At 42.8% G+C, this 16,150-nt stretch overlaps 1 protein-coding gene across 2 annotated transcripts in view; it reads right to left on the bottom strand.

The window, feature by feature from the left end:
* Positions 1-16,150, bottom strand: part of LOC124555703 (golgin-84-like) — a 102,586-nt gene that overhangs the window by 57,774 nt on the left and 28,662 nt on the right. For both annotated transcript variants that reach the window (XM_047129707.1, XM_047129708.1), the window contains exons 4-5: positions 5,173-5,314; positions 4,933-5,067 (exon numbers count right to left, since the gene is read on the bottom strand). In XM_047129707.1, coding sequence (XP_046985663.1) covers positions 4,933-5,067; positions 5,173-5,314 — 277 coding nt within the window. The remainder of the gene's footprint in view (positions 1-4,932; positions 5,068-5,172; positions 5,315-16,150) is intronic.

Raw genomic sequence — 16,150 nt, 5'->3', positions numbered from 1 at the left:
ATTAGAATCCCATACACGTTATAAGCTCTACCGAATATGGCACAGATTTTTCAGTGTTTTATCAATGAAGTTTTGCAGGGATTGGACTTCTGCTCTGCATACAATGATGACACGTTGGTGGCAGTGTTATCCATAGAACATGAAATATATCTACACACAGTTTTACAAATGTTTGATAACTATGGAATCTGCAAAAATCTGGCTAAACATGCCATTGGTGCTAACAAATTGACGTTCATGGGAATCAGGGCGTCCACAACTGGTATGTATTTGGCAGCTGAGCACACTGCTGCACTTACAACTTACCCGCCCCTGAAAATGTTGTGTGAAGTGTGTCAGTACCTGAAATCCACGTTTACCAACATTTTTTACCCTCAGCTGCCAACCCATCCGTCACTCCACACCATTCTTGTCAGCCCCAAAGTGCACAGTTTCACACCTGTCACTTGGACTGATGAACTGGAGGCGCAGCATTTGAAGCCTTCCAGCCAAGTCCCACATAAGCCACCTTCATTGTGCATCCGATTGCTTGTGTCCCATTGATGATTTTTTTGGATGCCTTGTCCTACACTGTTGTTGCTGTGTTACAACAGAATGTGAATGGTTTCTGGCAGCCTTTGCATTTATTCCCAAGAACATCACAGAGCAGCAGCACTCTTCGTCACCACTTCACACAGAACTTTTAGCAGCCAAAGCAGCATTCAGGTATTTCCAATTCATGGTGGAGTGGCATGCCTTCACTATTTATACAGACCATTAGTTCACAACCATGATATAACTATCCTCTGTGCAAATCAACTAAGTTTGTTTTATTTTGCAATTTACAACAGACATTTGGCACGTAAGTTATTTGAAAAAGCAACCGCCGATGCTTTGTCTAGAGTTGACAGTATCTCTGCAACTGTGGATTTCTGTGACCAGCAACAGAGAAAAATGATGAAGGGTAATTATGGGATCTGCTGTAACACAAGATGAACCCTACACCAGTATGTGCCTGCCCTCTGCAAGGTCTCAGTCACCCAAGAATTCGTGCTACTAGGACACTAGTAATGCAGCATTTTGTGTGGATTGGTATACAGGACTGCCGTATGTGGATTTGGACCTGCATTCCCTGCCAGAAGCACAAAATACCATGGCAATGAGCTCCGTGCTGAAGTTCTGACATTCCACAGGGATGATTCTCAAACATCCACCTGGACTTAGTAGGTCCACATCCGGTCGCACTCAACTACCAGTACTGTCCCCCTTGTGATCAACAGATACACCAGGTGGCCAGAGGTAATACTGGTAACACAAATTGCGCTTGTTCATTTGCTGTTTGATTTCACATTTAAAGTGCTTCCAGCAAATTAGTTCTAACCAGAGTAGGCAGTGGGAGGCAGAAAAATTACTTGCAATAGCCTAGCTGCACAGGATACACAGGACAAGGAATTCACCATATCATACATCCAGAAAGAGCACTATGGAGTGCTTACACCATTTCTTGAATGCTGCTACAAGGTGTCATATAATGGTGTTGTGGACTGATACACTACCAGTATTGCTGCTGGGACTGCACAGTACATTAGATGACAACCTGCAGGCCTCTCCTGCAGAGCTGCTGTATGGAGAACCTCTGCATCTATCAGTAGAGTTTTTCAAACCATACCCAGGCCCCCTCTCACACTCTAGCAAAAATTTCCTTGTGGTGCTTTCGGAGGCAAATGGGGGCTATGTGACCAAGTGGAACAACATGATGCAGAAAACTCTCTACCTTTGTTTTCAAAGACCTAACAACGACAAAGCCCACTGCATAGATCATTGCAGCTGCCCTGCAATAAGAGCCCTTACACACTTATGAAACAAAAAGACAGTGTATTCCCTCTCTACATTAAAGAGTTAGATACAGTAGTGTCCACTAACTGATGCAAAGCACCTTACTTAAGTACACAAAATGCCACTGGAATACAGTCCACCACAGGATGCAGAACACACCTTAGGCTACATATGCCAGCATTGCAATGTCATTCAGAGCAGTGACACTCAGTTGGAAACTGATTGGCCTCCATCCACCTACATGCAGCAGTCCCCTTGCAACACTAGACAACTACCAGCATCCAGCCACAATGGAAACTTGTTATGGATGAAAAATGTGGTTCTGTTTCAATCCAGTAGTCATTTCATAGTTCAAGTTGGTACTTTTTGTCTTATGGCAGTGGTGGTGGTGGTGGTGGTGGTGGTGGTGGTGGTGGTGTAGGGATCTCAGCTCATAAGTCACTCCTGACCTACCCATTGGCAATGTCGCGAATGACCAACCCTCTCCAGCAGAAAGAAGACCACCACCTGTTGCAGAACAATTATTACTGGCGTGTGTGTGCAGTTGTCTGATGTGCAATGCAAGAAGTAACCAGCAGGAAGATTATAGTGTATGTGATAGTATTTATTTATCTTCTTGTTCTACTGATCAGTAAAGAGATTTACCTTTAGGTGAAGTGAAACAATTATTAAGTACCTACAAACACAATGCTCTAGTAAACAGCATGTTAAATTCAATAATACTGATAAGTGCATGGGTACACAGAAAATTAATGCATTCTTTATTGGATGTTTTGTGGTAATCGTGCCAGTAAGCAACACCGGAATTCCAATCTAAACTTCTACACAACACTTTGTTTTGTTCCTCTACGACAATTATTGTAAAGTTATTGGGTGATGATCTTTTATTACACCACCTCTCCACTTTTACCACAGTTTCTCCTTGTGTACCTCTCTTCTTTCAGCCTTTAAATATGAAAATTTGGTTCAAATCTTAAGGTACATTCTTAATTTGCTATACTGTTGACAGTGTTAAAAATATTGTATACATACTGCAGTATACTACTCGAACGGCTATTCTGGTTAACACAGACTTTTCACGTGTATAGATAAAGTGTGTATGAATGTGGTGCAAAGCCTATGGGGGTGCAGGGGAGTGGGGAGGGGGGGAGGATGATGGGAGGGGGGGGGGGGAGGAGAAGAAAGCTATACAGCTATAATTTGGGGAAAATGTCATTTATATTTCAGTTGACTTTCAAAATGTGTTTACAATGTTACGTGTATGTACAATAACCTAGCAGACATTCAAAAATTAATTAGCTCTTCATGCATAGTCCCATCAAGGACTGTCAACTTGTTGTCCAAAGTGCATGAATTTAAAGCCATCAACCTATTTAGGCCTATGGTACTATGGGAAATACTTTTAGCAACAGTCACAGCAAGGCTCTTTCAGACTAATTCCACACATTTTGTTATATGCACAGCTCTTTTAAAACCAAGATGCTTTTACACATTAATTCTTACAATAAAGTACAAAAAAGCCACTGTTAATAATGCAATTTTTTGAGAACAAACAGCAGCTTTACTGGTTTTGAACTGACATGTCATCAGATGGCTGTACACATTTAAAATTATTGTTTCACAGCCAAGACCCACTGGGAAAATTCTTGTAACATTCAAATGACACTTATAATCATGTCATGATCGCCATGGAAAAAAGAAAAAAAAACAAAGGGGGGGAAAAAAAAGACTGACCTCTTCCTCTTCTTAGGGTACACCTCTACTAAATATCCACCAAATGAAGACAGACTGAGTGTAATAAGAGCAATGCAAGATGTGTTCAATGAATTCTTGAGTACAATTTTGTCTGCCGATATGACAAAAACCTAAGAAGTTTTGGTCTTTCATAAAGTCAGTAAATGGACGAATGGTATTTACTGAATCATTCAGCAAAGCAGAAAATAGCACAGAAGAGCAAAATATTGAATTCCATTTTCCTAAACTGTTTCAATGAGAGTAGTGTACTGTGGTTTCTTCTTTTATTATAACTGAATACTGGACTGATATTGAAATAAATGATAATATATAATCATGTCAACTAGTATTGCTAAACAGACAAAACACAATGTGATCTGATGGGAAGCCTGTGATTGTGTTCAGTTCTACTTGCTCTGTTTGTCTTGGGGTACATACAAGCTTATGGAATTCTGGACCAGTTTTGTGATGGAACAAAAGACTTCTTAACATACTTAGCAAAACCTGCTGTTATTAATGATGAGAAAGCATAAGATGTGAAACACACAAGCTTCATATGTACCCAGTGGAATGTTATAGGACTCTTACTGCTCACAAAAAATATATATGAGCTAATGGATAACACTGAAAGCTGCATGAGGCTGTTTAGGGAAACTGCAATGCCAGAAAATCCAAAATACGCGTTCCTCCCGATTTTACATCTTCTTTCTCCTATCACTTGATATAAACAACATTACCAATTCATATTTAAAAACAAAATAGGAATAGTCCTTCACATTATTCAGAAATGAAAGTCAAGAGAATATTCGATAAAATCACTTCACTTTTAAAATGAGCTACAGTATTAGTTGTTATATTACTGAATATTTGTTCTATCTGAAACAGTGCACATACAATAAAAATTTATGTTATTGCTGTATGACAATATGACTAAAAACAGACATTTCTATCACTCTATAAGCCGTTTGTATTTTACTCACAATACCACACATATATATAGATAATTTTCTTAAATAATGGGAAGATTCTCCTACATTATTAACTTTCTTATCTTTCTCACAGTTTTCTGCAGTTATTATTCACTCTCTTCACATGCTCATACAATCATTACCATTCCACATGTCTTTTTCTTACATACTCGTAGTTTACCTGTCTTTCTTTGCTTCTATATTGCATAAAGGAAAAGCCAAATAATGCTCTCAGAGCTGCATCAAACCAGTCTCAGGACTGAGGACCGCAACAACAACAACAACACTATCAACACTAAATATGACAATGTTTTTGGGGAATCAGTGCGTTGTAAAATAGTCATTCACGAGTATATTAATGTTGGACTCTTACATTTTTGTTACCAAATTATGAAATGAAATAGGGTGCTCTTACAGCTGTTTCACAAGTTTCTGATCCTCCTTAGGCCCCTTGTCCTCATTTTTAATTTGCATGAACTCCTCAAGCAATTGAACAGTTTTATTTGTTCCGGTGACACCATTTTTTGTGTCACTGTCCTGGATGTGATGCCTAGGAAGAGAAAAAAAAGAGTCATCCATATCAGAGTATTTAATATAACAACAGGAGATTTCTCATGGTTTTTTTTATATAAATTAAGAAGGATAGTATTCTTACCAGTCAATGTCGTGAGTATTTTTAAGGATTTCTTCAAGAAAACTCATCTTTTCATTAACATCTCTCAAGTGAGTCTGCATTTTTGTCATAGTGTTCCATTGTTGCTGAAGATACGCAACTCTGTCTTTGTACTCATTACAATCTAGGTTCATACAGAATAAACCGTTTAAGTATCAGAAAGTAAAGGTCATTTATTATATAAAATCTACAGCAATAAAAATGGAGCAAAAATTAAAAAAGTGAACTTTAATATCAGTATATAAACAGCCAATAAAGAAACCAATGACTACTGTACTTAAAAAACATCTATATATGAACTATCACATGTGACAAAATTCAATTTTTTCCCAAGCAATTATGAGTTGTTTACAATGACATTATGTAACTAACTAAAAATAAGTTCTCCACCACGATCCAGAAATGAACAAAAATTGTAATTACTTCACATCTGGCTCCAGCAGTAGGATGATCTTTTACTACTGAGGAACTGTGCAGATAAATAAACTATATCTCAAGTTCTGTTTTGTTAAATATAGCTCCAGTGCGCATAATGAAAAAGCACTCCAATTCATAACTGAAAAAAGAATTTAACTCTCAAATGTCACAGGAATTGTTTTGACAGAATATTAGTTTTGACAGAATATTAAGTATTTGTTTTCATAATGTCACTTCACAACATAAAGAGTTATCCAAAGGTACATTTCTGTTGAAAGAATACAATTAATTTTTAAGTGGGACAGATCCAACAGAATAATTTATCAACAATGCTTTTCTTATAAAGTGGGTGACAATAAAAGCACTAATTGTGTTCATGAATGAAAATACACAGTCCAGTCACATTAATGTGACCACCACCTATGTTCGATGTCAATGTGCAATAACCACTCTCAGATATATAAAGCAAGTCAGGGAATGAGGGAAAACAATGCAGTCATTATGATATTGCAGAAACAGAGTAATTTATCCGATGTCCAGAAGGGCACGATCACTGGCTTTCGAGCCAAGGGTGGAAGCATTTCTGAAAGGGCTAAGTTTTAAACTGTTCATGTGCTGCCACAGTTAAAGTATACCAAGCATGGCAAAACGGCACTATCCAAAACTGGAACTGAGGCCACTGTGGTGCACTATGGGCCGCAGATGACTGGGGTGAACAATGGCTGCGGAGGTGTGTACAGGCAAATAGACTTGCAACTGTTGAGCAACTGACAGCCCATATCAACCAAGGGCTACCCTCAGAGTTTCCTCAACAACTGTTGCTGCGTATGGGCCTCACAGCAGGTGCCTGGTTCATGAACCCACACTGGCTCCTATCCATCAGCAATGAAGGCTGGAATTTGCATGTCAATTCTGCAACTGGACAGACTGAAAACAAACACCCTGCAACAACTGTTGGAAGGGTCCAGGTTGAAGAGGGAATGTTACAGTCTGAGGAACGTTTTTGTGGCATTCCCTCGGTTGATCTCACCATTCTGGAAGGCCTAACAGATCAACGCAACAAATTCATGTATCCTTGGAGACCATGTCCACCCTTACACACAATTTTTTTTTAACCTCTGCATGATGGTATCTACCAGCAGGACAATGCAATGTGTCACACAGCTCGAAATGTACATGTGTGGCCCAAAGAGCACTTGGACGAATTTAGCATACTCCCTTGCCATTAAACTCCAGATGTGTATACCCAATTGAGAATCTGTGGGACACCTCTGTTAGGTTATTCACACCACAGATCCTCATTCAAGAAATCTAGCCCAGATGACAACAGCACTGGAGTCGACACGGCTCCAGTCTCCCTGTCAATACCTTACAGAACCTCTTTCGTAGCGGCCCGTTATTGCTAGAGGGCCCTCCTTTCAGGAGCGCGGAAAGGAACATCGTCAGCGAACAGAAACAATAACAGACTTTCCAAATAAACATGGAACTACTTCACGAGACAACATGTGACAGTGTTCCACCAATAGGAACTCATACGGCTCATGTAGCACTCTGCCGACCTGGCTTTATAAGCACGCCTAGACTGTCAGACCGGCAGTGTTTACCAACCACTAGGAACATCTCCAGCCAGTACTTACACTGGCCCTAGCATCATATTCACTCACTGTAGTAATACACTGTATTTTTTAGATTAGATTTTGGTCAGTATTTTCTTCCATTGTTTTTTTTTTCCTTGCCTGGTTTGCCACCACAAGAGTTGTGGGGTTTTTCCTGTTTTTTCATGTGTTTAACACTTAGTGTATGCCAAGGTGTTTTTCTTTAATTACAATGAAGTACATTTAAATAGACTGTTAGTCCTTTCATGCCGACTGCAGTATACTACAGTTATTGGCAACGAGGAAAAAACTTTCATTTTCAAACGGAATGGTCTCCTCCGAAGAGCTTCTTCAGTCCTTGGTGGAAACTCTACAGCAGATTCAGCCAACGCTCACACATTCAGAAATTCACTCTCACTTGTCAGAGTTGCAAGAGGTAGCTCATGGAGTTGATTCCATCGCAGGTAAATTGAACACTTTGCATGTGGCTCCACTGGTGTTTCCGGCTTTCGATAGGTCTGTCTAACCATGGTCAAATTATCTCAAATGCTTGGAACAACATTTACTGGCACATGGGATCCATGATGAAAATCAAAGTCGAGCTTTTCTGAGCAACAGTCGGTCCACAAGTGCATCGTTTAGTTCAACAATTGAACCCCTAGCAGTCCCCTCGAGATATCTCATTTACTCACATCAAGGGCTGCCTTTTTGAGTACCCAGATGCCCAAATACATGTCACCTCTGCCCATCATATTTTATTTTCTTGTTGAAAGTCACCAGGTAAGATTTATCAGGAATGGATTACGATGCTCCAGGGTCTCTCTGGCGATTGTAAATTCTAGTGCGCCAACGTTGCCTGCAAGTCGCCTTATGCCTCATTGTTGATTCGTGATATGGTGGCGTTTCACACACCAAACAAGGGTCTTCGGGCTGATATTTTGAAGTTACAGGACTCATCCCTCGACACCTGTCTGCCGATCATTCGTGTGTTTCAACAGCCTCACCAGCTATGACCACCACGTCTTGATTCAGCTGCTTACGCAGGTCACCAGTTGTCTAGCGCTGAGTGGAAGCCTCGTCGATCCATTGGTCCACTCCGTGAGAGGAAGTCTTTCACCTGGCTTTCATCCTATCCGAACTGTTTCCAGACTCACCAATGGTTGGATTGCCCTCACCGGCGAGCAAGATGTACGGCTTGCAGCCCAGTGGGCCATATTGCCGTGGTGTGTCAGGCTTCGCAGACACATCACATAGATGCCACACTTCCTGCGGATGCACAGGTTCATCACGAATCATCATCTCTGGACCTGGAAGCCTCGCATTCCATTGATGGGCAAGTATTCTCCATCATTCCCCAATCAGGTGCCCGTTTTCTCCTTACCTTGGAGGTTGCACATATTCCGGTTGTCTTCCAAATTGACACGGCATCATCCATTTCTATTGGGGATGGTGCCACATACCAACATTTGGGCTCACCGGCATTATCCCCATACACTCGCACCTTGCGCAGTTTCAGTAATCACTCTATATCAGTCGATGGCATTTTTTCCACACAAATCTCTTACAACAGTTGTTCCTTCACTGCTCAGTTTCGGTGGTTGGATCCCCTGGCGCTACTAACCTTCTGGGTGTGGACAGTTTTGGTTGTAAGGGTTTATCAGTTAAGGATGTGGTACAGGCGGTGTCGATTCCCTCATCGGATACCCTCCTTGCCCTGTTGCTCAGCAAATATGAAATGCTCTTCTTATCCTCCACACCACTGGCGAAGGGTTTCACCGTGCATGTTCAGCTTCTTCCCTCTGCTGTTCCTCATTTTTTTAAGGCCCACCCAGTCCCCTTTGCTCTCTGAGACAGGCTCCAAGTGGAACTTCGCCACTGACAAAATGAAGGCATCCTTTCTCCCATTGCGCACAGTCACTAGGCGATGCCTATCATGGTAGTTGAGTAGTCGAACAGTGCTTTATGCATCAGTGGCTATTTTAAGGTCACAGTCAATTCTCAGTCCGTCACTGACGCCTATCCTGTTCCATCAGTGGATGATGTACTCACACATCTTGCGGGCTCTACCATTTTCGCCAAAATTGGTTTGCACAATGCTTATTTGCTGTTGCCACTGGACAAGAAACTGCAGCATATCCTAGTCATCAATACTCCGTGTGGACTTTACCGGCACCCCCGCCATTTTCCAACATTTGGAATGCCTCACAAACCCTGTTCCCGGGTGGCCAATTATCTAGACAATGTCATAGTCAGTGGCACGGCTGCAGTGGACCTCACGGACAAGCTGGATCAGCTGTTTCAGGTTTTTTCCAAGGCTAACCTGCATTGCCAGAAAGAAAAGTGTGACTTTTTGGCGTGGGAGGTCAGCTATCTCGGGTTCATGATAGATGCTCATGGCCTATACGCCTCTAAGGAGTATGTCAAGGTGATTCAAAACCTGCCTCCTCCCATCAACGTGAAGCAACTGCAATCTGTCCTTGGTCAAATCAACTATTATCAGTGTTTTATATTCCACGCTGCCAAGATTTTGGTGCCCCTGACTGGGTTATTGCGCAAGGGTACGCGTTGGGTTTGGGACACAGCGTGTGAGCAGGCTTTCACACATCTAAAGTCAGCTTTCTTCCACCCTTTTAGTCTGGCCGCTTACAATCCTTCCTTGCCTCTCATCGTCGCTGCCGATGCCTTGGACTACGGCCTGGCTGCAGTCTTCTCCCAAGTGGCTGATGGCATTGAAAGGCTCGTGGCTTTCGAATCCAAAAAACTGAGCAATGCTCAAACCAAATATAGTCAAACTAGAAAGGAAGCTTTGACACTGGTTTTCGCCCTGACAAAATTATACGATTTCGTGTATGGTCATCATTTCACGCTGCAGACTGACCACAAACCTTTGGTTTCTTTGTTTCACCTGGGTGCTGCTGTGCCCACCCATACAGCACGCCACCTCCAGCATTTTGCGTTCTTCCTGGTGATGTTCAACTTTGATATTGTCTACCGCATCTCTAAACAGCACACAAACGCCGATTTTCTGCCCCGGCTGCCTACCGTGGCAGAGCACGAGTTTGACACCTGCCCCTTGGTTTGTTTCCATGTGGAACTGGGCATGGACATAGCTCTGGATGCGCTTCCATTGGATGCTGATGCAGTCTGGTGGGCCACCACTCAGGATCAGAAACTACAAAGTTCTCTGCTGCCAAACTGCTGCAGGTTGGCCAACCAGCCGTCATAGTTTCCATGATGCAAAGGTCCAGCATTCTTGGGATCATGAGCACATGCTCTTTTTCCGCAGTGGCATCATCCTTTTTCATAGTGATTCCGACGTTACCCAGGTGGTCATACAGCATGCGTTGCGCCGCTGTGTCCTCGACCTCCTCCACAGAGGCCATTGGGGCATAGTCCTCACTAACCAGTTGGCCCGCTGATACCTTTATTGGCACGGTTTGGATAAAGACATTGACCCCCCTCATGTCAGTCAGCACCACATGCCAAACATGTCAGGCAGCATCCCCGTGCTAGTATTTTTCGTGGCTGGATGCAGCTGCTCCATAGGAACATCTCCATTTGGATTTCACAGGGCCGTTTCATGGTTCCCAGTGGCTCATATTTATCGACTCTGGGTCGGTCGGGATACCCTTATGTCTCCCGCATGATGAACACCACTTCTGCTGAGACTATCAAAATTCTTCAGTGCCTCTTTGCTGTCGAGGGCCTCCCCAAAACGATTGTTACAAATAACGATCCACAGTTTACTTCAACAAAGTTTAAGCAATTCTGTACTTTCAATGGAATTTCCCTCATCCATATCACCCCATTTCACCCTGCATCAAACGACCAGGTGGAACGTTTCATGTGGACGTCCAAGACCCAGCCCAATAAGCTGCTGAGCCATCACTCGCTAGAGGAGGCAGTGCTTTTTTTGGCTACATACCGCGCCACCCCCATGCCGGTGAAATTTCAGCAGAGATACTTCATGGTCGACCTTTCTGCTCTCCCTTATCTGTCCTCGTTCCCGAGGCTTCTCACCCTCCCACTTGCCGACGCACCCCTTTCGCATCGGGCACACGGTCTAGGCGTGGACCTTCTTTCATCCATGGGCGTGTTGGGTGCCTGCTGTCATCACCGAGCTCTGCAGCCAGGCGATGGCATCTCTCCGGTGGGCCAACAGTTCCACCGCCCGCCAGCAACTCAACCAGCTCTGTCTGGTGGACCACGACGCCCGGGGCGGGGGGGTGGGGGGTGGGGTGGGGTGGGGGGTGGTGGGGGGGAGGCTGCCAGTGCCTATCGCCAACCACCCTGTGATGGAACCTCCACTTCCGCCTTCGCCTCAGTCGCTGTCTCTACCACCAGCTGCCTGTGATGCGTTATCGCCGCCCCGGCCCTGGCAGCCACGAACCCATGGATGTCAACCAGGACACCCCTACTCCTATGGACATTTGTGGTGCTGTGCATTTTTTCCCCAGGGGGAGGAATGTTGTAGTGGCCCCTTACTGTTAGAGGACCCGCACAACTGACACACAAGATGGGTTGCCAACCTCCTTTCAGGAGTGCAGGGAGAAACATCGCCAGCAGACGGAAACAATAACAAACTTTCCAAATAAACATGGAACTACTTTGCCAGACAACATGTGACAGTGTTCCACCAATAGGAACTCGTAAGACTCATGTAGCACTCTGCCGACCTGGCTTTATAAGCACGCCTAAACCATCAGACCGACAGTGTTTACCAACTGCTAGGAACAGCTCCAGCCAATACTTACGACAGGCCCTAGCATTGTATTCACTCACTGTAGCATTGTAGTAGCACATTGTATTTTGTACAGTAGATTTTGGTCAGTATTTTCTTCCACTGTCTTGTTTCCTTATCTGATTTGCCACCACAAGAGTTGTGAGGTTTTTTCTATTTGTTCTTGCATTTAACACTTAGTGTGTGCCAAGAAGGTATTTTTCTTTAATTATAATAAAGTGTGTTCAAATTGACTGTTAGTTTTTCCCTGCCAACCACAGGACACTACAACTTCACTGACACTCTTCCTGCACATCTCACAGCAGTCTGTACTGCAAAAGGTGGTTATGCACGCTTTTGACAGCCATTACACATTAATGTGACTGGACAGTCAGTAAAACAGAATGACATTGACGGTAAAAATTTAAAAAGGCAGCAGCCATCAAGGAGAGAAACCACAGCCACAGCCTTCAATATTATTCCACAACCAAGGTGTGCACATCTTCCAATGAAATTGTGACCATATCGACTGTGGAACAAATAGCCAGATGAAGGAAATTTGAGACTCAATTCATTTAAAACAAAGTTAATGAATAAAGACTACAGAACAGCAAGACAAGTAGTGAAGTAAGAGGATAAGAGATAGATCATTCTGAAAAACTTAGAAAAAAAATCATAATGTGGACACAGTAATGCAGCACATATAAAACAAAAAACACCAAGTAAGTTAAAAAATGTCTCTATACTGAATGCATTAATTCAGTCAGGTAATGATGGAGAGTTACAACTAGATGATCACATTAGTGATGTGAGAAGTGGATGAAAGGTGTAGAAATCACTTGAAATTGAAATACAGAAGCATAAAAATAGAAATGTATAATGTTGAGGAAAGAAAATACGCAACAAGAAATCTTCTTCATATAGAGTACAACATGCAAAAGCAGGAGGAGGGGTTAGGGAAGGGTAGTTGACAGCTCACAGCAAGGTAGCAGGTGTGCGGAATAGGAAAGCAAAATGGAAAGGCAGTTGTACGGGATAGGAAAGTAACATACGGACACTGGAGCTGGTGAACTAGTGCAGCACAATATGACGATGACATGCAGTACTGGATTAGGAGAGAGGGATAGATCAGAGAAGTGGATACTGGGGGGGGGGGGGGGGGGGGGGGCAGGGGATGCGGGTGAAGAGGGTCAACAGTGATTGAGGCCGAGAGAATTGTGATAGCCAAGGATGTGTTGCAAGAACTACTTTCTGCATAGTTCAGAAATTCTAGTGCTGGGGGTAAGAATCCAGATGACACAGGTTTTGAAGCAGCCACCAACTTTGAGCATGTTGAGCTTGGCAGCGTGTTCTGCCACTGAGTGCTCAACTCTGCTCTTGGCTATCATCAGACTGTGGCCGAGAGCAGAGTTGATCACCCTGTGACAGAACACACTGCTGAGTGCTATGTTGTGCTAGAGTCCAATGATTGCTTCAGAAGCCGTGCCCTGTGGATTTCTCCCCCCCCCCCCCCCCAGCTTTTCTTAACTCCCATAATCTTCTCAGCCTCAGTCTCCGCTAAACCACTGCACCCGCACCCTCTGCCCCCAAGTTTCCTCCCCTATCCCGTCACCCTTTCCCCATAATGGCCATCATGGGCCGCACGAACTCACCGGCTCTGGTGCCCAAATGTTGCATTCCTATGCCATGCACCTGCTGCCGCCTCTCCTTTCCACATTCCAATTCTGCAAACCACCTACTGCCTCCTTCCAAGCCATCAGCTACCCTCTCCCAACTCCTCCTCCACTTCCACCTCTTTCTCCCTTTATCCACCATACCTGATACAGTCCCTCATTCCAGTCTACATGACAAACTACAGTCCTGACACTTTAGTGTTCAGTTGGCATGATGTAGCTACACATTATTTGGTGAGTTGTCTTCTTCACTTCTACATTATTTACCTATCAGCATTTACTATCTTCATTGTGTTCCTTACATCAATAAACACAATCTTCTTGTTCCTACTCACCTTTATACTCAATAACATCCATTCCCATTGGTCTCTGCAAGATACTGCACTCTTAATGAAATTCAGTGAAGCTCTGTAGGTATTGGTTATTCACCGAGCAATTTTGCCTTCTGTAGTTGTGTGGCTTGCAGAGATATACGAGGGCATGCTGGAAAGTAATGCCTCTGAATTTTTTTGTGAAAACTCTTAAGCTTTTTAAATAAAAACACTTTATGAACATTCTACATCCTTATTTTCATTTCTATGTATTTATTTCCCAACATAGTCACCCTGGCGACAAACACATTTCTCCTAACGAGCTATCAGTTTGCTGATACCATCACTGTGGAATGTTTGACTTTGTTACCACAACCACAACCTCACCTCTGTCAGCACAACTTTATCACTATCAAAGTGAAGCCATCGAAGGTGTTCTTTGTGTTTCGGAAATGGATGACAATCAGATGGGGCCCAGTTGGGACTTTATGGAGGATGATCAATGACAGTGAACCCAAGGCATCAGATTGCTGCAGGTGTCACAGTGCTTGTGCATGGCCTCACATTGCCATGCTGAAGGAGAGGGTTGCTCCATGTGTGGAGGAACTCTTCAAATGTGTGCTTTCAGTTTCTCACACATCGACATAGTCACATTACATGCTGCCATGTTACCCGCTACAATTCAAAGCTCTCTAGTGGCAAAGGGTTGCAACTTGCATCAGCTAAGTGGGAAAGTCAACCTAGTAATATACATGACTTGTAATACCTTGACCAACATTGTTAACAGAATAAAAAATTCAGTGGCACTACTTTTCAGCATGCCCTCACAGACATTTCTGAAGTCAATGTTGCACCCTTAAGTCACTATTCTAATTTAAAGATTCCCGAAGTACGCTAAATCACTTTATGAATACCTAAGGTTGAGACCCTCTCTTTAACCAAGATCCCCATTTTCTGGGAGACATGAAACTCCACTTTCATGCCTACCAGTTATTGCTGAAGTGTGCTCAAGGTTTAGGGTAATAGATGGCAGGTGCACCTGACCAGCACTAGTTCAGGAATCCTGTGTTTTCCAAGTTCAAACTTGGTCAACAAAGACTGGGCTCCTTTATGTGTTCCATTATTTAGCACCACCCCCGAGGCAGAATGCTAAGATGATGAGCACCCTCCTATCTGCATATCGTATACATGCCAACAATGCAGACAAACATTTTCAAAAGGAAAGCACATCACAGAGTGTTTGCCCAGGAGAAGCTAGTAACCACTCTCAGACAAAGACCAACTTCTATAACACAGAAAAAGTCTGGTGGTCCTGGCTTCAGATAACCAGTTTCATGCATCTTCCCTGCAAAGTGGTGCCCACAGACGGGCGTAAAGAAAACTGTCTCAATACATGCAAATAGTAAAAACATCTGTTTTTTTTTTTTTTTTTTTTTTTTTTTTTTTTTAATAGGAAACAAGAGTTCAATGAGAGAAAGATAAACTGAACTAGCTTGCTCTGCATTATCACCAGGCATATGGAACATGATATGGATGGAAGGAACTGAAATCCACGTTTGCTATTTGGACATGTAGACACACTGATAATCAATGGAGCCGCAGAAATTTCTGTAAGGAAGCTAATAGGCTTGCTTTGATTATGGGTACATTTGATTATGGGTACATACCAATAAATAACCTGAAATTTCTATTTTCTAACACACACAGCAAGCACTTGAGGCATTGTAGGTTGACTTATAGCAAGTAAGGTTATGTTCATTGTCAGCAAGAAAATTTATAAAAATATATGGTCAATATAATAAAGCAACAGCTGCCAAGGAATCTCACAAATGCTGAGCCCCTGCACAATTAACAGGATCAAGGTGGAAGGTAGAGAGATTAAGGTTCAACACCCCATTGGCAATGAGATAATTAGAGATGGAAATTAACAGGAGCAATGGAAATTATCTCTGAGGTAGGCAAGCATGCCTCCCCTCCTTCCTTTGTCTAGAAGTGATTACAACAGATCTCACAATTTTCTTCAATACAGTTTTTAATTATGTTGAACATATTACATCAGAAGTTAATTTCCACTAAATGTTGGCCATCTTACACTGATAGGAGATGAGCTGTTTTAAGTTGAATCAACCTTTCTCAATATAATATTTTACAAATTTTGCAGAAGCAGTTACAAATTCATATTCGTAAGAACTGTCACTTTACATCTAGTTTATATGAACTGTGTCATAAATGAGTTTCACCATA

This window comes from Schistocerca americana, chromosome X, assembly GCF_021461395.2.
Source record: "Schistocerca americana isolate TAMUIC-IGC-003095 chromosome X, iqSchAmer2.1, whole genome shotgun sequence".
Lineage (NCBI taxonomy): Eukaryota > Metazoa > Arthropoda > Insecta > Orthoptera > Acrididae > Schistocerca > Schistocerca americana.
The sequence above is the reverse complement of the archived record's forward strand: the minus strand, read 5'-3'. Positions and strand labels throughout refer to the sequence as shown.